The sequence below is a fragment of the Eleginops maclovinus genome, chromosome 5 (assembly GCF_036324505.1).
Source record: "Eleginops maclovinus isolate JMC-PN-2008 ecotype Puerto Natales chromosome 5, JC_Emac_rtc_rv5, whole genome shotgun sequence".
Classification (NCBI taxonomy): domain Eukaryota; kingdom Metazoa; phylum Chordata; class Actinopteri; order Perciformes; family Eleginopidae; genus Eleginops; species Eleginops maclovinus.
In genome coordinates this window covers 11,443,200-11,466,569 of record NC_086353.1, presented here as the reverse complement: position 1 = coordinate 11,466,569, position 23,370 = coordinate 11,443,200, and the positions used below count along the sequence as shown (strand labels likewise).

The following is a 23,370-nucleotide window of genomic DNA, read 5'->3' as shown; positions in this document are numbered from 1 at the left end:
GCTTCTACTGTCCTCTCTGTCTGGTTTGATTACTTATTCTACTTTATTGCTGCCTTTATCTGTTATTCTGATCCCTCTCCTATCTGTTTCCTCTTTTTAGCTCTATGGCTAACTCGGTTGGTTGGTCAGTCCAGAAAAAATTGACCCACTATTTTGGCGACCACATTTTCCGTTTCTTTCTTTATTTTGTAAATTGAATAGTAAACACGTATTCATGTCTCCTCTCCATATTGCTAATCTCTGTAATGCATCAGAAGCTAGCTCTTCTCAAGTAATTTCCATCAGAGGAAAAAGAGGGCAGCTGTAGTCACATGAATGTCACACTTGATAGTGTTTGTGTGTGTGTGTGTGTGTGTGTGTGTGTGTGTGTGTGTGTGTGTGTGTGTGTGTGTGTGTGTGTGTGTGTGTGTGTGTGTGTGTGTGTGTGTGTGTGTGTGTGTGTGTGTGTGTGTGTGTGTGTGTGTGTGTGTGTGTGTGTGTGTGTGTGTGTGTCTGTGTGTGTGCGCCAGTGTGTAAATACGAGTGTGTGTGTGTGTACTTGTTTGTCTCTTTGGCACAGTCCTTATAGTCCTACACCATCTATGCAACCTTGCAGTAGAATCACTGCAGAGCTGAGCTCATTACCTTCAACTCTCTCTCACACACACACACTAGCAGCTGGTCCTCACCTGGGTCTATAACGGGCAGATTCTTAATGTTTGTGTGTCTGTGTGTTTGAGCAGGCAGCTGCTTCACAACAGCAACTTGAGCAGCAGTAACGGCAGCACTGAAGACCTCTTCAGAGACAGCATCGACTCCTGCGACGTCGACATCAATGAGAAGGTGCGAAGTGTTTGCGTCATCTTGTGTGTGTGCGCTTTGTTTGTCCATACTATATATTGATCCTTTGTCTTTTTTCAGAACAACTCTCTTAATTACTGAACAACCTTTGTAGGAAGTAACAAGAACTTTTCCTGTTTGTGCGTGACTATTGAAACATAACCCGAACTAAAAGAGTTAAATATATCTCACCTTTAGCAGTTTTTATCTAACGAGTTGTTCCTGTTATATGCACAGCTCGAGAAGAGAAAGCACAAAGATGAGCGATGTCAGGATTTGTCTTACATCTGTAAATTAAAGGAGTAAGGTTATGTTCAAGCTTAAATCCTAGGGAGTTGTAAAATGACCTTTATGAAATCTAGAAAGTGTAATTGTTTAGTTCCAATATTATTTCTTCTTCTTTGGTTAAAGGATATTTTCTCATTTTACAGTGAATCCCCTCTGTTTCTTTTAGGTCACTTTTCTGGAAAAGAAGGTGGCAGAACTCGAGAATGAGATTCTGATGAACGGTGATATCAAGTCTAAGCTGAAGCAGGATAACACACAGCTAGTACACAGGTAGAGAGAAAGCAAGCTCTGTTACTGCTTATTGTGAAAGGCTTTTTATCCCCAAACATCTAATCATGTTGGCGTAATTCAACAGTGGAGAATTATTTTAGCATTCACTGTTTGAAATAAAATTATTCAGTGGTTTTGATTGTGTGTGATGTGCTCATCATCTCAGGGTTAATGAGCTGGAGGAGCAGCTGAAAGATCAGGAGACACGAGGAGAACAAAATCTGCAGGAGGAGCTAAGACGACACCGGGAGTCCTACAGCAAGATGGAGAGAGACAAGGACACACAGATAGAGCTGCTGACCAACCGGTGAGAAACACAGATGCTCACATACCACACAGACGTATGTGTATTTTATTTTTATTCAATGTTTGAATTATCAGACTGTATACACTGATGCATAAGTATAAGTGGAAGAGAACCCACAGATTCCTCCTGGGTTTGGTTGGATCCCTCCGGAGCTACTAAGAGACACTCATACAAACAGTAAACTAATGTGCAGGATATTGTGTGATTTCAGAGTAAAGCAGGTGGAGGAGGAGAGCAGTGAGATGACGCTTAACATGTCCCGGCTTAAATCACAGTCAGAAAAACTGGATGAGGTGAGCCATATTTACTCTTATTTCCTTTTTTGTACTGTTTTTTATTTTACACTTATTCAAGTGGCATCAAATTGAGTCTGAAAACTTTAAAAAGAAACATAATGTACCCAAATATAATAAGTTAGTCAATGGTAAAAAAGTATATTGAAATGAGGAACTGTCATTTTAATTAATAAGATTAGGTGTGATTATTTGGAATAACTGAAACGCATCATTTACACAAAATAAACTTCAAACATTAAGTGTGTGTGCAAATCTGTCCTTCCTCAGGAGAAGCAGAGGATGACGGACAAGCTGGAGGACACCAGTTTGCGCCTGAAGGACGAGATGGACCTCTACAGGAAAATGATGGACAAGCTGAGACAGAACAGACTCCAATTCCAGAAAGAAAAGGAAGCCATGCAGGAGGTGGGCGGACCCAGTTTATGCAATCACACAACGTGGATTGTTTGTTTTGCTCTTCTACGTCCCAATGCAATGATGCTGCCTCATACACCTACACCTACAAAATACTGCACTGGCATTATATAACACTTTTCCTCCGTCCTCTCTCTGTAGCTCATAGAGGACCTGCGTAGGGAGCTGGAGCATTTGCAGCTGTTCAAGCTGGAGGCAGAAAGGCCTGGCCGCAGTCGCAGCTCCTCCACCGGGCTGGCAGACTTCAACAGCAGGACCAGGGAGATGGAGCTAGAGCATGAGATCAAGAGGCTCAAGCAGGTACTGATGAAAGACTCTGTTCAGTGTCTTTGTTTTGCATTGTAAGCTCAGGGAGGACTGAAGCTGCCGAATGTGCACAGATTATCATGAAGCACTTTCACATTGATTTTAAGAAGCGAAATGGCGCTGTGGTTTGATAAACTTAAGAGCTCTAGGTTTATTTAAATTCATGTGCAGAGATGCTAAGTCAGAAAGAAGATTTGTGTGAAACCCACAGAAATCTTTTAGCTGAACAGTTGTTATATTTTTAATATTTCAACCAAATACTTTCTTAACTTTGTGGCTGTCTCAATTTTTTGCATTTTTGATGGGTTGAATGTTTGTTTTATTTATCTTTTTTAATACTATTTTTATAACTTGGCACTATGATACAAATGACTGAAAGTCAGGAGTTTTGAACTTAACCAAATTCATCTAGACCCTACGATATCTCTTAGATATTTTACACACAATGAATATTTTAGAGTCTCATCATTTTGTCTAACGTTCCTGCGCAGTGATGCCCATTGACTACTAGATTTATTTTTGTCCCTGCAGAACGTAGTCCATTCTTCTTACAGGAAGTTTAATATTTTCCATTTAACACAAAAATGTGGTTAAGTTACAGCCGGAGGAAAGGCAAATTGCACTGATTTACCTGCATATGCTTAATAGATCACTTTGAAACAAAGTGGGTTTAAGGCAGAATATATTTCTCTACTAGTCAATAACATTGACTGCATTTATTCCCTTAAAATCCCCTTTAGCAGCAGCAGCACAATCCTTACATACTGATCGTTTGGTCATGGAGCTTAACCCAGCTTCAGTACAGTTTGATATCCGCTGCATGTGATCTGTATAATTTTTTCTCTGCTCTTACAGTTCTGTATTCCCAGGCACAGTGACATTTCCCTCTATTATCTGTCTGCCAAACTTAAATGTCATGTTACTGTTTCCAGTCCTGCAAAGTGTTCAGACCTGATGCAAAGTAAACATTAGTTTAGAGACCAGGAAATAGGAGGGTGTTTTTCAGATCTCACTGACGAAGCTAGTAACAGAAAAGTTGTAGAGAAGCCTGTGTCTCACTCGTTTTTTGTAAGAACTATTAGGGCCAACTGTAAAGGCAATGCCAAAAATCTAAACTTCCTAAACCCTGCAAGCCTTGAAGCAGTTCTGTTAGTGAGCTAGAAGTGCTGATTTGCAGTGTATCTTATCAGGGACTAAGATGATAAAATACATGTCCCCCCCTTAGACCACACTGGGTGCAGACAAGCATGAAGGCGTATGATCATAATGGTTTTATTTCTAGCTTCTATCAGCAGATTTTCCTTCCTTGTATCCTGAGCTACTTCCAGAATTATTTGATTAAGAACATTACCATTAGATTGTCTGTGGTTGGATAATTATCCAATTTGAGAGTCACAGCCCGGTGACGTCCATTGGGAGAAGCTCACTATCTTATGCTTGCCTGTGCACTTCTGTAAATGTCTGTACGTGTGTGTCCAGCCATTTGTGTCCCAGGACTTTCTTCTCCCTGAATTCCAGCACCTGCTGTTGTCTGGGGCTCGGCTCCGTCCTGGTCTGATGGTAAAATTGCTTCTGTGACCCCCCCCCCCCCGATTAACCACTAATCACGATGGAGTAGAGTGAGCTTGCCCGAGCTAATTGGGGTCAGTGCTGCAATTCCCCTCACTAATGGTTGAGGGTAGAGAGAGGGAAAAGCAAACTGACCTCTTATCAGTATTCACAGGCAACTTAATCATGGAGCTTTCATAACACATCAGACAAAGCAGGGGAGCAGTTTGTTCTGTAACACACTTAACCCATGTTGTGTCCCGTAGGTGTTGCCAAAATAGATTGCTGTGTTTGTTGCTGTGTGAGGCATCAAGTGCACTGTTTTTGTCGTGTGTTGAGTGAGGCTTGAGTTGAAGCCAGTATTTCAAAAGCATTATGACCACCAATGTTGTTCTTATCTCACTCACTTTATATCTCCTCTACCTCCCTCCCTGACTGTGCTTTTAGGAGAATCAGAAGCTGAGGGAGCAGAACGACGAGCTCAACGGTCAGATCCTCAGCCTCAGTCTATATGAAGCTAAGACCCTGTTCGCTACACAGACAAAGGCCCAGTCTCTAGCTGCTGAGATAGAAAACGCCTCCAGAGACCAGGTAATATCACAACAAGAGACAGACGAGCCATGCATATTTTATTATGAACATTATACTCTGCAAACTACCAAGCTTATTCATTTGATTCATCTGAAATGCTGTATAGATGCCGTACATATATTAGATGGAGTGTATCCGCATTTGTAGGGCATATCACAGCATGACAGTGATCTAGATATTATATTATTGTATCTTTGTATCTTTGTGCATAATACAGAGGTTATTTCTCACAAAGACTTTAGACATGGAGCCCAATGAAGTCTGTATAAAAGCATCTTTAGAGCTAAAACACTTTGTGGATTGATCAATGAAAAATTAACTGAACTGTTGATTAGCAACTTTTTTAATAATGCATCATCTTTGAAAGAATTATTTAGGCAAAATGCAGCATTTACAACAAATCGCAGTATTCATAACAACTCGTGTACCCATGAAAATGTAAATGTTTGTATAGCATATAGTTATTAAAGCATATTCTAGTTGTAACAATGGTTACAAAATGAAACAAAAATACTCTTAAGTCATGAGGCTTGGTCAGATTAGGGTTGAACTTCTTGGCAAACTGAAATGAATAGGTGATTGACGTATGTCTCTCTCCACAGTTAATGGAAGCCCTGAAAGAGCAGGAAGAAATCAACATACGACTGCGACAGTACATGGACAAAATCATTCTGTCCATCCTGGACCACAACCCCTCCATCCTGGAGATCAAGGGCGACTAGCAGTGACTCAGCTGGAGTGAGAATCGTTCCCGGTCTCGAGAGCATGAAGATCATTCCAGTTGTTTGATCAGAACCTGCCTCCTGAGTCAGGAATCTGTACAGGACAATAGAGACAACCAGTGCCAGTCTTAGAAACTGGAACATAAATAGACACACATCGCCCCCTGCTGTTTATGGCAGGGAAGGAAATTGTACATTGGGATTAAGTGCTGAACTAAAGGGAGTTTTTCTCTTCCGCAGGTCATAATACTGTGACTCTTCAACTTGATCTGTCCTGCTCTTTTTTTTACTCACTGTCTATGCTGTGAACTGTAGATACTTTTATCTCATACGACAAAACAGGAATATCCTGCGCTCAACATGCTTTGAGGAATAACGGAGTCGCTGAAAGAAGTACACTGGACATATGTACCTTCACATAAAAACTGAAACAATGTAACAAACCTGATACGGGTTCTATTGTATCCTGGTGTAATATGGGCTGTATTCTCTGCAGATAGAAAGTTTGGTATGATGTTTTTGGGGAAAATACTTTGAAGCAGACTGTAAACCGGACTCTCGGAGGCATGAAGGCAGGCCAGTCGAGTGTTGCCTGATCTGTAAACTGCCCATCTTTTCTCCTCTGACATGTAGGTGTTTGTTGACGATGAATTTGGATAGGCACGTTTTTTAAAAGAGGATTGAGAAAAGTGTTAAGAGAAAGAGAAGGATAAGAGCGCATTTAGCTACAAGGGTAACGTTTTGAAATAAAGCATCTCTTTCAGATTGAAGTGGTGCGCAACAGATGATGGACCATGTATGCAAGCAAAGGAGGGTTTTAGTAAAGTCCGAGAAGGTACATTGAAGGTGAATTTTTGTGAACATGTCTTCCAGTAACCTTGCAACAGCACTTGCAGTGTCAATCAGTCCAATAGTGGCCCTTAGTTTGTGCAGATGCGTAGTCGAGTGTCACTTTAAGGAGCAAAAGCTGCAACCAAGGAGTGTCTTTAAACTGTAACGTCTGAGGCGCACACATTGGCTTGGATAGGTACATTGTTGCTAGCAATATACCCCAATGATGTTGCACAGAAAAGTAAAGCTATGAATGTACAGGGTGGATTTACGTTGAAGTGACTGGAAGCCATTGTAACATGGTTTACTAAATAATCTCTCTTTGCTCAGTGAAATCAACTCAGATATTGTATGTGAGCATGCACAGGAGACTCACTTTCTGGTACAAAAACTGGATTAGCAATCTCTCTCATTAAAGCCTACATGTTGCAAATTGTTTTTTGAGCCCTTTGAAACTCTCTAATACTGTAAATATGAATGTACAACTGGATATTTCACTTTCTGTGAGGCTAAAAAAGGCTTGTAGTTGGTCAAGATGTGTTGAAACACACATGTACAGTATTAGGCACTGTAATGAAGAAGGCATTGTTGGGGGAGGGGAAACAATTTCAATCTGCTGTATCATGTTATTATTCCAAAACATAGGTTTTGCTTCCTTGCACAAGAAAAAACATGTTTGTTTCCTTATGCATGGTTCACCTTTTCTTCTGTCTGTGCCTTTGAGGACATTTTTCAAGACGATGTGCTATAGATTTACATAGTTTTTTGAAGGTGCATTCTATGTCTACGTCTGACATATTTTTTTGACTTGTAAATGTTGTAATTATATAGTGATTTGTATTCATGTGCCACTCACCACTCTTTTTCAGATTGATACTATAAAAACTATTTTATACAGTTTTATCAAAAAATAACTTGTGATTCTTTAGGTGTCGTTTTAGAAAAGCGTTATAGCACAATGCTTTGTACGGTACAGAGGTCAGCATTTTGGGAACATTTTGTCAAGAGTCAATGTAATGACTTTTTCAATGCAGTTGGGGATGTTTTGTTTCATTTCTCAATTTGTTTTGTTAGTCACGCTAAGTTATTTGCTTTTCAACCTGCTTTGAACTGGCTTTTTATGGTTGTAAATTGTCTTCCTAACTTAAACTAAATGGTGAGCATTATGAGCAATATTAACTTATTTACTGATTCCTGCAGATTTGTGTCTTGTTTTTGCTTCACAAATCGTTTCATTCTATAGCTGCTCGTGCCATTCTAGATTTAAGAAAATGAATAAACGATACATTAAGCTGTAAACTTGTCACAAACCCATTTTTTGTAGCTCTTGATTTTTTTTTATCATTAGGGCAATCCAGTGATGCAATGTAACTTTAAGTTACTATAGTAACTATAAAGAGCAATACAAATTGCTTTGGCAGAGATGCTGTCTCATTAAAAGTCTTATCTTAAATTACTTTTATTTCAGCTTATTTCCATTTGTATAGTTTCTTAAATAATAAATCACTTATTCTTCGCCTAGTGTACATTGCTGATGTCTTAGTTTCCATAATGTGGTATTCTGTGCTTTTAATTAAAACATTAGAGCTAAATTATCAATTTTTTTCAAGTTAGATGACTGATTTCAGAAATGACACTCACTTATAATGAAACCTGGTGGAATCAGGTGTCACAAGACTTTATTTTTAACATTTGAAGAAGCAGTCAGCCCTTATGGCTGGAGTTGGGAGACATGTTAGGGGAGAGATAATTGATCCTAGTATCTATAGTATTTAGCCAAAAATATGTGAACAGCAGAACAGTATATAAACCCTCACATCACATCATGGGTGATTTTGCAACATATTACACTATTAAAAGCTGTGTCTGTTCCCATATTCAACAGGGTATTGTATTGTCATAATTATATTTATAATAACCAATACAAATACATTCTGTTAAGAAAACATTTTTTAATAGTTTTAATATTGATTTAAACTGTCAATTAAAATATTATGTACAGATTAAGAGGGCAATTTTTATTTATTATACCAGCCAATTTACATTTATTGTATATTAGTATTATTATTATTTGTATTATATTTTTTAACATCCAAAGCTGTTTATTCCTTGGTCTGATTTGTGCAACTTGGTAGCTACCTTGCAGATGATACAGTAGAGTAAACATAACATTGATTGTAAATGTATAGCTATTATTTGGCACAAATATGAGTGTAAACAATTGCTTTTTGGCTGCGGAGAAGTGGGTTAGTTTGCATACATTTTTTTACTTGCTCCTTTCAAGACGCAAGGGCTCATTGTTAACCCTAACAACATAACTATTAATGTTGTACTCTGTTTACAGATTAACATTTAACATTTTAAACCTATAGAGGGTTTATGATTGACACTCAAAAAACCCGAACTATAAATATGAGATTATTTTCTGGCGCCTCCTACTGGCGTGGCGTTTGCATCATCCTGTTCCCACAGAGCGGAACTCCTGGAAGTGTGCCTCATACGGGTAAAATCTAACTTAATTTAGGTTTTGAAGTTAATTCAAGGGATCTTTTTTCGATTGAAAGTTTGTTGGGGGGGGGTATTTAGCTGTATACTGTTAACTGCTGTGGCTTTCCCCAGTAAATGAGCTCATGTACTGTGAACAGCCGAGACAACAGTAGGCCTACAGGTTAATCTCAACGCTAGTTTAGCTAACACCATGTCAGTTTGTATGTACGTTTCAGGCGAGTGAAAGACTCCTAAAAAAAAAAAGAGGGAGATAATTGGCTTCCTCCATTGTTTCCCCACGCGACGCATACAATGGGACTTTTCAAAAATAGTCTTTAGCCTCACACTGTGAATCATGTGTACTACACGTGCACGTGAAACTAGTGCTTACCATAAGAAAAGCGACTCACCTTTAAAATCATAAGATTCATCATCTGGAGAACATGATGCTGTACATCCTATTCCTATTGATGTTGCATTTATTTATATTTCTTGGTATATCAAGTTGTTTTATTAATTTATTTTACACTAACACCAAACACTCTGACTAATTCACAGATGACGTGATGCCTCAGAATGGTACAAACGATGAAAGAAGAAGAAGAGGAGGGACACGTCACAACCCCTGTAAGGTCGGAGATCAGGTTCCTGGCACATGTTTGGTAAATGGAGCTGTCACTCTCAATGGCTGCCCACCTGCTTCCACTAAAACAACTAAGGGCACACCAGCATGCACACTGGACGATATCAAACCACAATGCATGGTTAATGGTTATATTAAGCGCACAAAAGGCAAACCCATAAGGACACTGGAAAAACATGGAAGCACAATTTCTGCTGCCCCTGATGCTTCTGCAGCTGTAAGGGTCTGCAGTGTAAGCCCAGCAGGTGGCCCGCCATTGAATGGGACCCCCAGTCTAGACTCTTTAGCTCCTATCTGTAATTCTCAACAAATGGCACCACAACCAAACCTGTCATCAAAAGCAAGGAACCGGAGAAGAAGAAAGAAATTCAGACAAAAGCAGAGGTAAGTCACCTACCTTGCAACATCTTTAAATAAGTCACAGGGTTAAAACCCTGAATATTTGTTTATTAATGTGGTATCTTAAGTACTTTTCTGGTGGACCAAAAGTAAAAACTATTCAGGAAAACATTTTTTCCAACTACAACTTTACAGCTTGCCTTGACAGTGACAAATAATACATTGAGTAAATATTTATTCCATTTGAAAGGATTTTAGTTCTCGCACACAATGCAACTCAATTGAAATGCGCTAAGTTTCTAAAGTACAACATGTATTGTAGGTACCAGGGGTCCCGGGTATGATTTATACAAATTTTAAAAAAAACGATGTGAGGGACTGACACGTTCTTTAGGAAATCTCCAAAACTTGGTTGCCACAGAGTTACTTTTTCTCACCAAGGTAATGGTGCTAATCTTTTTTTTTTATTAAACTCATTATGAGACTCAATCACAAAGTCAGATAAAAACAAAATTCCATGGCCAATTTCCCTTGGAAAGAATACATTTGCTTGATTTATGGAATAAAAGGGTAATGAGACCTATCAGTCTGTCATCTTTTATAGAAACATCCCTCAACTCCCAATGTTGCCACCACAAGAGGAGGAAGACTGGGAAAGTGAGATCCAAGAGGTCACACTGACTGGCTGGGAAGACATGTGTTTTGGCTCCCTCCCCTACGGTAAATAAATAGTTAAATATCCACATTTCTCCCTAAACAGCAATGTATCAATAGTATTATTGGAATTGCAGTAATGATCATTCGTATTGTTACCATAGCGGTCAAATAAATGATCCAGGTCATTGGAGTACAAATGTTTAACTGGTATTCTGTGCATCCTTCAGGTCCACAAGATGTGATCCATTTTTCTTTACGGGATTTGACACTTATGCAGTGGGACACAGTGGACTTGCCGCTGACAGCCCGGTACAGCCCAGCCGTGCACCACCAACAGCCGATCATATGGTCCTACTACAGCATTCCCTCTGAGGAAGGCCAGTTTGCAGATGCTGAGTAAGCCAGATGTTTGCTTTAATGTTAGAGGATTTGTAATTCAATGTTCACATACCAAAGGTAACCGAGGCATTCTGCCGTGAATCGAGTTAGCATTTGTTCTTGTACAGATTTAAGGGTTCCTGGACAGTAGTCATGCATGGGATATTTACTTTAGTGAAGATCAGTTTTATTTTCTTTATAAAAGATAGTGGAAGAAACAACAATTTACATTTGGTTAGGTTACAAACTCAAGTAGGTTAATGCTATCTTTGGAGATTGGAGGTTGGACCCAAGGTACAAAGTCAGGTTATAGTTTTTTTATTGTTGGTTTTATTTGTATAGTTTGTATTCAGATTTTATATTGTAATTTGTAGGCCTTTAATCTGAAGGAGTGATTTTAGATAAGCCACCATACTATGCAGTTTGTACCACGTCAGTGATCGTTGTTACCGAAACTATTTACTGTTCTTCCAGTTCATATATTCTACATAAATATTGATTGTGTTTAAAAATGCCAAAATGAGAACATGAAATGCTCTCTGGAATATCAGTTCCAAGTACACAAAGCAACGTCTTTAGTTTAAGTAAAATCAACCTCAGCAAGACATTACACTGACTTCTGTAACAAGAAACATGTAATTGCTCTGTAAGACATTTATTTCCACAATAATAATAAAAAAAGATGTTCTTCTACCTTCTGGTTCCTTAGCCCTGCGTGTTTATCTCTGCTCTGTTGTGGAAACGACGTTCATTGTGTAGCATGGACTTTCCAGGAACTCTTGAGCCACCTCTGCGCAGATCTCTCACTATTTTAATGCATAAGTCTCATATCTACGTCATGTCGACTTGTTTAAATCATATTGGTATCATTTCATGCAGCTCTTAGAAGTGATGACGGCTTTCCGCCACTAGATGGTAGAGTTGGTAACAGATTTGTGATTTCTTTAAGTTATTCCACACACCTTTGGGAGTTCAGTGGGTTCATTCCCAAGGACTTGCTAGGCACAAGCATTCACGTGCACTGTTTAAACCCAACACACCCCTGGTGTTTAACTTAATGCAGCTACAGATGTTAACTGCTACTAAGCTGATTAATGTCATCTTATAGTTCTAAATCATTCATATCTGCAAAGTGCAAATACTGTGTCAATAATAGATTGAGGTCGTAATATCTGATGAAATCCAGCGTCATGGACTTAGATGAGATTTTGTTGAATTCTAAGTAGAGTTCATGGTTAGTATACAATATTAGATCATTCACTTTCAAGGAGATGAAGTAGCTTTTGATGTCCACCAGCCAGCTTTGTGCATTTCAATGTTGAGGAAAGGGGCCAATATGAGTGGAAGTGTGGTGATAGTGATGATAGAGGGAGATGTCGTACTGCTCTGGTGTTTGCAGACACTTAAAGTAGAGAGTGAATGGTTCCTGTGCACTTCGCTTAAAGGGGTAGGAGTTTCAGACCTTGAGGAATTGTTAGACACGTGGTATACCAAGATGAAGGGGAATTCAACAACAGGAAAAGTCATTTTCAAAATTATGAGGATGATTTTTACAGTGGGAATTCTAATCTGTTTGTCTTTGAGTGTGAGTTTCCAGGAAGACAACCCCACACTGGATGTCATTGTTCATTTACCCTACCAATGATCATTCATTGTGAACTTGGCTCGATCTTAAGTGAAAATCCCCTCCAAAGCACAATTCACATATGCTATTTGTTTGATCTTGGAATGTTTGATAAATATTTGTGAACACGAAGAAGTCTCTCCGAAGCCCTGAAACCATAAACCCAGGAATCTCTTCTGTCATGTCATCGTGAGATTAAGTCGATGCTTCTTTGGCAGGAAGTGTTACATTGTTACGGTTTTCACATCCATGTGTTCTATGTATTAAGTGCAAATGCTTTTCACTAAATTTAATCCCTATTTCCTCATTTAAAGTCGCCCTCAATACCCGGAGTCTGTTATTCAACCCGTCTGTTTTTCATTGTCATTTGCACCCTCATTCATTACAAATCACTAAGCGTTGTGAGACGCTGCTTCACATTGTCAAACCTTGACTAAACCAGCATCTCTTCTGAGTGTTTTTTTAGGGTGGATTTCCCCCTTGACTGCTGCAGTAGCTGTAACAGTCCTGAATTATACATTTGTGGGGGTGGTATCAGAGTTAAATTATTAAGGAATAGCTTGTTGTAATCCTGGTGAGTGATTAATGCCTCTTCATGTCTCAATGGACCCTTTTTCCACATCCTGCCTGCGTTTGGACAAATAAGCAGACTGCTTGCCCTCCTACGTCCAAGCTGCAGTTATTGTATGGGTCTTGTTCAGCTCATGTTTTCACTGAAGTTGAGAACACTATTAGTTATTGTAGTCTAACCAACCATGTTATCTCATTTTATCGATAGCTAGGTAGTCTTTGATACTAGGGACATTTACCAGTGCTGCGATCACTTTGGAAAAACAGCACCAGGTTTTTTAGCACCACATTTCTCCGATGTGAATCACTTTTGAATTATTTCATCTGGTTCTGGTGTGGCCAGTCATTTAGCATTCAGCGTCTTGCTTGATCTGGCAACATAATGGTTTGTTAGGCTGGTAGACTGGTGAGACCTCGCAGTAGACAGGAGGGGGGATTGTGGTCAGTTTAACTTCCTGCAGCTGACCATAGCAAACGCATTGTGGTAGTGGGTAGACATTTTTCATCATCAATCATCTTATTCTAAAAGAGCTGTCTCAAATTGCTAATCCTTCCTGTGATTATATGTGGAAGCAGCAGCCACATTCCCACCCTACATGTAGGTATTCAGGTTTACTTAAACTGTTCAAATGTACTGTATGTTTTTTGTTATTGTCAAACCATGCAAGATAATAAACGAAAAATAAATGGATCTTACCGACAAGTATTCATTAAGCCACAACTGCATTATGAAATGTTTTTTTTCAGTACAATGAACATAACCGATATTATGAGTCAATCTGTCTGGGCCATTAATCACACTAGATCTATATTTATCCGCAGCTTGAAAAAGTCCTCAACACATTTAATAGTATCTCTTGTGAGAGCGATGTTAACAACAGTGCCCAGCTGTTTAAGAAAATCACTGACCCCTTTTTTGGTCTAATTTAATCTTAAAATAAATAAATCAATGGTTAATGGACTGCTCCTATATAGCGCTTTCCGACCCCCTCAAAGCGCTTTACATAAGAGTCAGTCACCCATTCAGACCTCATGCAGAGCAGTACCACTTGCTCTAGGGAAGCTAACATTTATACTTATTCATACACCATCGGCCATCGGGAGCAACTCAGGGTTAAGTATCTTTCTCAAGGATACATCGACATGTTGACCGCACGGGCTGGGATTGAATCCTTCGGGTTGACAGACGACACAGTTGCCCTGGGTCACAAATACATAGATTTACAACTGTGGACAACTTTAAAAGTAGGAATTCAAACAAGTAATCTTATATAAGCCTGGGTATTCTAAACTCTTAATGTTTAAATACTGAATGTACGGAAGCCTATTGGATATTCATTTTCCTCAGTGTTTTTGAATAAAAGAAGGATGAAATAAGGTCTCGATTGGGGGGGAAGACCGTTAAACAAGTCCTTTGTTACTATACTTTCCTTCATACAAAAGCAAGTACAACGTGTTTCATCAATAGGATTCTGCTCCCCACCATCCTCCTTTAAATGACCTCCTGCAGTGTGTAATAAATTGCACATCCAGTTCAGACTGGCTCTGTTTCTCCTCTGTGACTCACCTCCAGTTATGGCTTTTTTCCTCTCTTTTAAGTGTCTCTATTTGTTTCCTGTGCATTTTTTTCATTGATCTTGTACCAGTATGTTGAAAAGTCCAGGAAGAAGCTTGTGGTTAGCTAACCACAGCCAGAGCTTACTTACTTACAAAAACATAAATTGACTGTATTTGGGGGGTGAGGAATTCTGGTAAATCGGCATCATTATGTGCAGTCCTCTGGTGAAACTTAATATAGGATGGAATCAACAAGGCCCTTTTGGAAAATGTGCCTCAATCGTGCTTGATTCATGCCAGTGTTATTTAATTTGGAATTTTTTTGTTCAGAGAAATTTGGCGGGATATTTTTAATGAGTTTGGCATTTCGCTGAACTTTCTGGAAATGATGGATAATATTTAATGGTTTGTTTTTTAAGCTGTGAGGATGTGAACACATTTATTTGCCCAGGGTTCTTAAAAGCCATTTGTATTGCTCCCAAAGAAGAAGGTCCATGGTTTCCTGTCATTGTGACTCGACCCAGTAGGACGACAGCCAGTGTGCAGGGATCTGGGTGACAGACCATCGGGTAAAAAATGCACCTAGGCTGAAGAAATAGCTGGCAGAATCGACTGTATCAGTATCAGTAGCCTGTTGACCAAGCAGACTGTTTCTTAACTTTGCAATGAAATGAAAAAGGGTGCTGCAACGCTCCTGAAGGTTCCTCCAAGTAGGTTAGCTTTCGCACTAAATCATGTACGACTCCAACGCTGGGCCAGATCATTGGTATTTATATTTGAGAACATGGGGCACTGTAATTAGGATTTAGGATATTTATGAATGTTCTGGAAGAAACCATTGCCACATCTGTTGAACAGAGGAATGGCAACAGATTTTGCTGAGTCATAGTGATTGGAATCAGAGGGCGTTTGCCGGGACTAAAATCTTCACCATATGGTGAAACTGGAGCACAAGCTCTGGTAAAAGCACTTCCTGAGTGTCACTGCAATACTATTCTGACATTCTTGTTGTAACATGATGGTTTTTATTAGGACAGAGTTAAGGCAATACATATGTTTTAAACATATTCCACCTGACTTGAATTATAGCAACCGATTCAGCTATGCTCAATGACAAAGTTTGTCAATGCTCAAAACTGTCTCTATATTACAAAGGAAGAAGGAACAGGTTGTGACATCCTTAAATCTTTAACATCCTGTTTATAAAGATTATTTTACATAAAAATAGGAGGATCTTTCTTTTTCAGGTCTACGGCTACAATTATATGCTAAAGAAAATGCATGTGTATATATACAGTGGGGCAAAAAAGTATTTAGTCAGCCACCAATTGTGTAAGTTCTCCCATTTAAAAAGATGAGAGAGGCCTGTAATTTTTATCATAGGTACACTTCAACTATGAAAGACAAAATGAGAAAAGAAAATCCAGAAATCACATTGTCTGATTTTTAAAGAATTTATTTTCAAATTATTGTGGAAAATAAGTATTTGGTCAATAACAAAAGTTCATCTCAATACTTTGTTATATACCCTTTGTTGGCAATGACAGAGGTCAAACGCTTTCTGTAAGTCTTCACAAGGTTTTCACACACTGTTGCTGGTATTTTGGCCCATTCCTCCATGCAGATCTCCTCTAAAGCAGTGATGTTTTGGGGCTGTCGCTGGACAACACGGACTTTCAACTCCCTCCAAAGATTTTCTATGGGTTGAGATCTGGAGACTGGCTAGGCCACTCCAGGACCTTGAAATGCTTCTTACGAAGCCACTCCTTCGTTGCCCTGGCGGTGTGTTTGGGATCATTGTCATGCTGAAAGACCCAGCCACGCTTCATCTTCAGTGCCCTTGCTGATGGAAGGAGGTTTTCACTCAAAATCTCACGATACATGGCCCCATTCATTCTTTCCTTTACACGGATCAGTCGTCCTGGTCCCTTTGCAGAAAAACAGCCCCAAAGCATGATGTTTCCACCCCCATGCTTCACAGTAGGTATGGTGTTCTTTGGATGCAACTCTGCATTCTTTCTCCTCCAAACACGACGAGTTGAGTTTTTACCAAAAAGTTCTATTTTGGTTTCATCTGACCATATGACATTCTCCCAATCCTCTTCTGGATCATCCAAATGCCCTCTAGCAAACTTCAGACGGCCTGGACATGTACTGGCTTAAGCAGGGGGACACGTCTGGAACAGCAGGATTTAAGTCCCTGGCGGCGTAGTGTGTTACTGATGGTAGCCTCTGTTACTTTGGTCCCAGCTCTCTGCAGGTCATTCACTAGGTCCCCCCGTGTGGTTCTAGGATTTTTGCTCACCGTTCTAGTGATCATTTTGACCCCACGGGGTGAGATCTTGCGTGGAGCCCGAGATCGAGGGAGATTAGCAGTGGTCTTGTATGTCTTCCATTTTCTAATAATTGCTCCCACAGTTGATTTCTTCACACCAAGCTGCTTATCTATTGCAGATTCAGTTTTCCCAGCCTGGTGCAGGTTACAATTTTGTCTCTGGTCTCCTTTGACAGCTCTTTGGTCTTGGCCATAGTGGAGTTTGGAGTATGACTGTTTGAGGTTGTGGACAGGTGTCTTTTATACTGATAACGAGTTCAAAAAGGTGCCATTAATACAGGTAACGAGTGGAGGACAGAGGAGCCTCTTAAAGAAGAAGTTACAGGTCTGTGAGAGCCAGAAATCTTGCTTGTTTGTAGGTGACCAAATACTTATTTTACCGAGGAATTTACCAATTAATTCATTAAAAATCCTACAATGTAATTTCCTGGATTGTTTCCCCCATTCTGTCTCTCATAGTTGAAGTATACCTATGATGAAAATTACCGGCATCTCTCATATTTTTAAATGGGAGAACTTGCACAATTGTTGGCTGACTAAATACTTGTTTGCCCCACTGTACATATACACTGTTGCCCTTGAAGTTGGAATAATTTTGTTTTCAGACACATTACTCTTTTATTCCTATTTGATTTTCACTATGATATGTTTGGAAGAGATTGATCAATAAAGTTGTTCAGAAGATATACATCTATCAAGAATAAATCACATTGTCATGAGAACCTTGCACTTTATCTTTATAAGGCTGCAACAAAAAAATCACAAGATACTACTTCTGCTATAACAAGACAAATATTCACATTTTAAAAGTAGGACCTACATGACGACTTTATTTTCCAAATTGGTTTGGATTAGATTTCTGTTGATTAACTACTTGACTAATTGCCTGCACATTTCAGTTCCACTGTAAAGCCGTTGGTGAGCTACAACTTTGTTAAACTGGATTGAATGACACATTTTCCAGTTTCATTTCAAATTGAAGTCTTTTGCGATGAAAAGTCTTGCTCTGTTGAATATGCTGTACTTTAAGGGTTATTTGTCTCTGTGCAGGCATCATTTAATGCCTGCAGTAGCGTGCCAAGCCCAGACAGAGGCATTGTTTATCAGTCTTGCAGCTACTGACCCGCCGGCCTGTTGGGATGCTGAGCTCGTAGCTCGGCTGGCTGCTAAGCACCGGCCTGTGTCGACCAGCTTGTCTGGCTGCTCTGCCTACCTGTCTGCCTCCTACTTGCCTGCCTTCATCTGTCTGTCTACCTGTTTGGTAGCCTCTTCTGCTAACAGCCTCTCTGTCTTCTACTCAAACTACACGCCTGGGTGTCTCAGTGCTGCCTCCCGTCCAGTTGAATTTTTCTTTCCTTCTGCCTGTCAGTCTTGCTGCAATAGTTACCGAGCTGTCAGTCTTTCCTCCTCTATGGTCGTTTTTTGTCATGCTGTCTGGGTTCCCAGCTGAAGGATGTCTGGATAGGTGCTGGATAACAAGGACCCCGCAGACTCACCGCTCGCATACTAGAACAGAGATGGGGAGAGAAAAGGGGAGGAGGAGGAGGCTGTGATGGATTAAAGGAGCGATAAATGGAGAAAAAAAAGGAGGAAAGGAATAGGGAGGAAGCAAATACAGTAAGTGCGTGTGCAGAGAGAAAGTGAGAACACAAGGAGACAGACGTGCATTACAGAAGAACAGAGGGTGGCGGCGAAGGAAGGATAAAGCAGATGGATAGGTGGGAATGCAGAGCAGAGTGAGGAAAAGAAGTAAATACACTCACCACTGTTCTGTTATTGAATTAACATGCAGACATGCTGTTAGTGTGAGGAGCATAACCGTGACTATATAAGGACTTGCACAAAAACACACATCCACACACTCCATCTCTCTCACACCTTCTTATATGTCTACACACACACACACACACACACCCACACACACAGGCAGTCAGACTCCACACAGTCATTGTGATGAGACCTGCATCTGAATTACAGATGAGACCGTGTAGTGTAAATTGCTTCGGTCTGAGTTACACTAATGTGCATAATACATAACTCTCACTGCAGTTAATGTCATCAGGGAACCTTGGGCTAAAGTGCCTCCTTCTGCAAGATGCTTTTTCTGACCCCATTTAAAATGTATATTTAGAACCTCAATGGGCATGAAATAAAGCTATTATGAATCCAGCAACATACAATAAGTTTCACGTTTTCTAATAATTGATTATTTTCTGGTTCAAGCTTCTTCAATGTGAGGATTTTCTGCTTTATTCATTTTTATAACACTGTAAATTGGATATATTTGTGTATTTGACCATGGGTCAGACAGAAGATGAGCTAATTATGATGGCCATTTTCAATATTTTTTGGCACTTTTAGGATACGAAGTGATTTATTACTCAAAAAAGGATATTAATCGAACATGTAAATGAGATACATATTATCCTGTTTAGTCCAATGTGTGAAATGCAGTGAGCTAACTCTTTCATACGCAGTACAAACAGAAGGTATTCATCATAAAAAAGATATTCATGTCACATATTTGACTACACTCCCTCTGCCTGTTATTTAGTAATGAGTGATTGCTCATAGCATTAGCCCACATGCTATTTGCTGAGCTTGTAATTGTGTGTGTGTGTGTGTGTGTGTGTGTGTGTGTGTGTGTGTGTGTGTGTGTGTGTGTGTGTGTGTGTGTGTGTGTGTGTGTGTGTGTGTGTGTGTGTGTGTGTGTGTGTGTGTGTGTGTGTGTGTGTGTGTGTGTGTGTGTGTGTGTGTGTGTGTGTGTGTGTGTGTGTGTGTGTGTGTGTGTGTGTGTGTGTGTGTGTGTGTGTGTGTGTGTGTGTGTGTGTGTGTGTGTGTGTGTTTGAAAGAGCTGAGAAAAAAAGGAGGGGGGGTATATGAGCCTCTGTGTGTCTTTGATCAGCAGGGCAGAACCAAGAATCCTCATTCTCCACATTGCTCTGTGGAGCGATAAGAGTTGCTGCTAGCTAGCTTACACTCCCACGCCCATCTCTACAATACACAAACACACACACTCTGCACACCATACATCACCCAGGAATCTGCCCTTTTAAAGATGAATTACAATCACTTTCCTTTCCTCTGTTGGCCTCTCTCTTTTTCTCACACAAAAACACTATCTACAAACTGAACAGACAAAATACATGACCGAGTCCAAGGGTCTTCAGCTCTCCTGCCATGCATTCAGAAAACCTTTTTTTTTTTTCCATCCTCCCTCCTCCCTCGTCTGTCTCGGCCATGTGTTGTATTTCCATGCCTATTCTTGCTGTGGTCATCAGAGCCATCTTTGCAGCTGTATCTACAGTTATTACTAACTTTCCGTAGGGGAAGGCCCGTCCGACAGCACATAACAAAGGAATGTGATCTGACTGTCACAGCTGATAAAGCCGACTGTGGCCTTGTGTCTCAATTTGCACCCTAGAAGTAGCTGCATCCTCCATTAGTACCGTATCGGATAATTGTCTTTTATTACAAGTCTGACTTTGTAATATTACAGTACTTATCTCAATATGCCCTTCCCTCCCTTTATTTACATTGGAAAAACACTTTTTAACTCATGAGCCAAAGTCAAATTGTTTCTGGCGGTATGGGAATGATGCTCGTAAAAATGATAAGATGAGATGATGCGTCTTTCATATAGCACTGCCATGCAGATTCCTACATTGCAATATGTTGTTAGCCACCTGCTGTGTTGGGATGCTGCCAAGGTTTGCTGGTGACACTTTCTTCTAAATTAAAACTGTCCTGTCATTCTGTTTCCACACCACATGTGTGTGTTATGTTAAAATCTTCTTCTTGGCTTTTAATTTTTTTAGAATGAAATATATGAGGAGTATACCAATGTGATAATGTTGATTAGGACGGTAAATTAGTTACATTAGTTATAACTATTATTTATTAAATTCATTCAATTAATATTCAGCCTCTTAAATGTTGTTTCCTATGACTAAATTAATCACCAACTAAAAAAGTTGGTTGTAGTTTTTTATTCTCTCCGTTGTTGTCATGGTATATAGTATCCTTGGAATAATCTGACCCTAAAAAATCAAGACGTCAGTAAATGTTCACAGCCATTTAAAAAAAAAAAAAAAAATGTAAAGACATTTATTTATAGAGAAATAATTAAAGACTAATATAATGAATAACAATTTGACAGACTATTACACATTTAAATATTTGTTGGCTGCAGGACTTTTTGTGATTTATATTTTCTTCTGTCATCACATTTTGTCATTTTTACAACAGATTATTGGTAACCTGCATGGCTGCATTTGTATTTTACAGAATTTCCTGAAATTGCATCCTCACATGGTGCTTAATGTTGCTCATTCACTCTTTTTCACTTTGACTAATCCCTCTTAATGATGAATAAATCACTATCCATGAGTAGCCTACATCAACGTTGCATATAAAGAGGGGAGAAGATTCCCCACATACTAATTAACCTGGGCATGTTGGTCATGACTCTTGTCAAAGAAGCAAAACAGAGCTGTCTGCCATTGAAACTTGACAGAGAGAGTGGGCAGAGAAGTGTGCATCTGGTGGAACGGCACCTCTGCTCTTGGCTCTGTAACCTGGCACCGGCTGCAGAGAAATGGCAGCTGGATGGCAGGGATACAAACACAGGGAGCGGGCGCTGTATCCAGGACGAGCAAGGTCACCGGCGCAGGTTGATTGAGTGCTCGTAGGAGTGGGTGACCTCCTTCCTTTCCCCTCAGTGGCAGAAGAGAGATGAAAACGAAGGGAGGGAGTTGCGGGAGTGTGTCACTGCTGTCTGTCCCACTTTCTCTCCTCTTGCTTTATTTCTTTTCTCTGTCCCAATCGTCACACACACTCATTCTCTTCTGCATACACTCACATATTTACACAGTATACTTACTTACTTTCAGGGCACTCTCTCTGCTTCTATTTTTCAACATATAGTGTACATACTGAGTGTACTTTGGTGTGCCTACACACCACATATAAGCGCTGTGGACCTTGACTGTGTTCGTTATATAACATGAAAGCAACGCCCTATAATTAAGATGTTATGTTAAGTTTATCCGGGACTTTCTTTTTGTGTCAGTCACCTTGAGCATCTCAGCCAGCTCCTTTTGTTCAGGCCGTATTATTGTACATTAGCCCAGCCATGGTTGCTGCGCAGCATTGATCACACTTAATCACTCAGACAGACGAGCAGGTTGGTGAGTCAGCAGGCGCACACGTCCATGTGTGTCAAGAGGGTCTACCACTGAAATGTAACAGGCAGGCTCCAAACATGGCCGGCATGTGCAAATGGGAAAAGTACTGCAGGGTTGAACTGTGAAGGGCAGAGAAGAAGAGTATGGGGAGGAAGCTAGGTATTTTAAGGAATGGTTCAAAATATTGGGATTAAGGCATTAAAAAAGTGTATTACTCAAGGGCCAACCAGTTAGCTTAGCTTAGCATAAAGGAAACATGAAAAACAACTAGCCTAGCCCTCCGAAAGTCCAAATATCTGATTAACAGCACTCAAAACGTACTAATTAATAGGTTAGGCTGGATCAATGGGATAATAATATTGGCGAGTACATCAGCAGTTGTTGTTTTTTTATCATTTGATTTAGCTATTTACTTATATGCCAGCTTTTTGAAGAAAGACAGACCCCACACGGTGACAGAAAAATCTTACCTTTCAGAAATCTCTCTTTCTCTCTCTCCAGTCCTTCTGCCTTTGGGCCTTCGAACAAGCCTTTAAACTCCCACACTCGCTCTCCTTGTTGGCCTCCGTTGCTAAACAAGTTTATTGAGCTTGTTTCTTTTCTTGATACACATCCTTGCAATGTAATTCTTTGCAAATCATTAGGTGCATCGCTCAGTCATGTGCTAGATTTCAGGAGCGTTTCTTGCCCCTTCTCCCCTCTCACACATCCACCAACACCTACCTCCAGGCCGGGTCTTTAGAGCCTTGCTTTGTCTGGCATCTAGCCTTCCGGATGTTTCTAACAGGTGCCTTTAGACACCCCTGTATCTATGTCTGCTGAGATATGTGTGTGTATGATGTGAGTGTGTGTTTGTGTGCGTGTTGGCAGTGGCTCCTGCATCCGCTGGGAGGTCATCGGGGGCACGCACTGTAAACAGATCTTCGTGGGCATCAGCAAATCCTGTGGCTGGAGCACATGCTCTATACCATTCTAAAATGTTCTCCTACTTGCATACCAATAAGCACACACAGGCACATAAACACTCCCACTCATGCATTCACACATATTGCTTATCTCTTGACCAGAGGGTTAGGTATCTCCCTCTGCACTATCTCTCTCTGCCCTTTCCCTGACAGTGGGGCCTCTTGCTTGCTTAACCATTTCCAGGAAGCGGGTAAAACTTGTCTTGAGTTTCCCTGCCCTCCATTCCAAGCTTCCAG

The 23,370-nt window shown here is 40.1% G+C and overlaps 2 protein-coding genes and 1 long non-coding RNA gene across 6 annotated transcripts in view; 2 read left to right on the top strand and 1 right to left on the bottom strand.

The window, feature by feature from the left end:
- The window catches only part of rab11fip4b (RAB11 family interacting protein 4 (class II) b), a 48,628-nt gene extending 40,926 nt beyond the window's left edge, over window positions 1-7,702 (top strand). For 3 of the 4 annotated variants that reach the window (XM_063883882.1, XM_063883885.1, XM_063883884.1), the window contains 9 exons: window positions 723-822; window positions 1,274-1,377; window positions 1,544-1,684; window positions 1,896-1,977; window positions 2,248-2,385; window positions 2,536-2,694; window positions 4,180-4,260; window positions 4,696-4,839; window positions 5,442-7,702. In XM_063883882.1, the coding sequence (XP_063739952.1) occupies window positions 723-822; window positions 1,274-1,377; window positions 1,544-1,684; window positions 1,896-1,977; window positions 2,248-2,385; window positions 2,536-2,694; window positions 4,180-4,260; window positions 4,696-4,839; window positions 5,442-5,561 (1,069 nt within the window). In that variant the 3' untranslated portion in view covers window positions 5,562-7,702. The remainder of the gene's footprint in view (window positions 1-722; window positions 823-1,273; window positions 1,378-1,543; window positions 1,685-1,895; window positions 1,978-2,247; window positions 2,386-2,535; window positions 2,695-4,179; window positions 4,261-4,695; window positions 4,840-5,441) is intronic. The other variant, XM_063883883.1, reaches the window with a different exon arrangement.
- On the bottom strand, window positions 4,995-22,758 carry LOC134864700 (uncharacterized). Its single transcript, XR_010165864.1, has 3 exons — window positions 22,639-22,758; window positions 18,370-18,488; window positions 4,995-5,655 (listed from the first exon to the last, which is right to left on the bottom strand). It is a non-coding gene; the product is annotated as an uncharacterized LOC134864700 (long non-coding RNA).
- LOC134864698 (uncharacterized) lies at window positions 8,842-11,589 on the top strand. Its single transcript, XM_063883886.1, has 4 exons — window positions 8,842-8,895; window positions 9,438-9,906; window positions 10,466-10,581; window positions 10,746-11,589. The coding sequence occupies exons 2-4, from the start codon at window positions 9,446-9,448 to the stop codon at window positions 10,916-10,918; spliced, it is 750 nt and encodes a 249-aa protein (XP_063739956.1). The 5' UTR covers window positions 8,842-8,895; window positions 9,438-9,445; the 3' UTR covers window positions 10,919-11,589.
- Window positions 22,759-23,370: the final 612 nt, after the last annotated feature.

Coding starts and splice junctions, on each gene's coding strand:
- LOC134864698 (XM_063883886.1), top strand. CDS start 9,446: ATGCCTCAGAATGGTACAAACGATGAAAGAAGAAGAAGAGGAGGGACA. Junction 9,907..10,465: donor AAATTCAGACAAAAGCAGAG/GTAAGTCACCTA, acceptor CATCTTTTATAG/AAACATCCCTCAACTCCCAA. Junction 10,582..10,745: donor TTTTGGCTCCCTCCCCTACG/GTAAATAAATAG, acceptor TGCATCCTTCAG/GTCCACAAGATGTGATCCAT.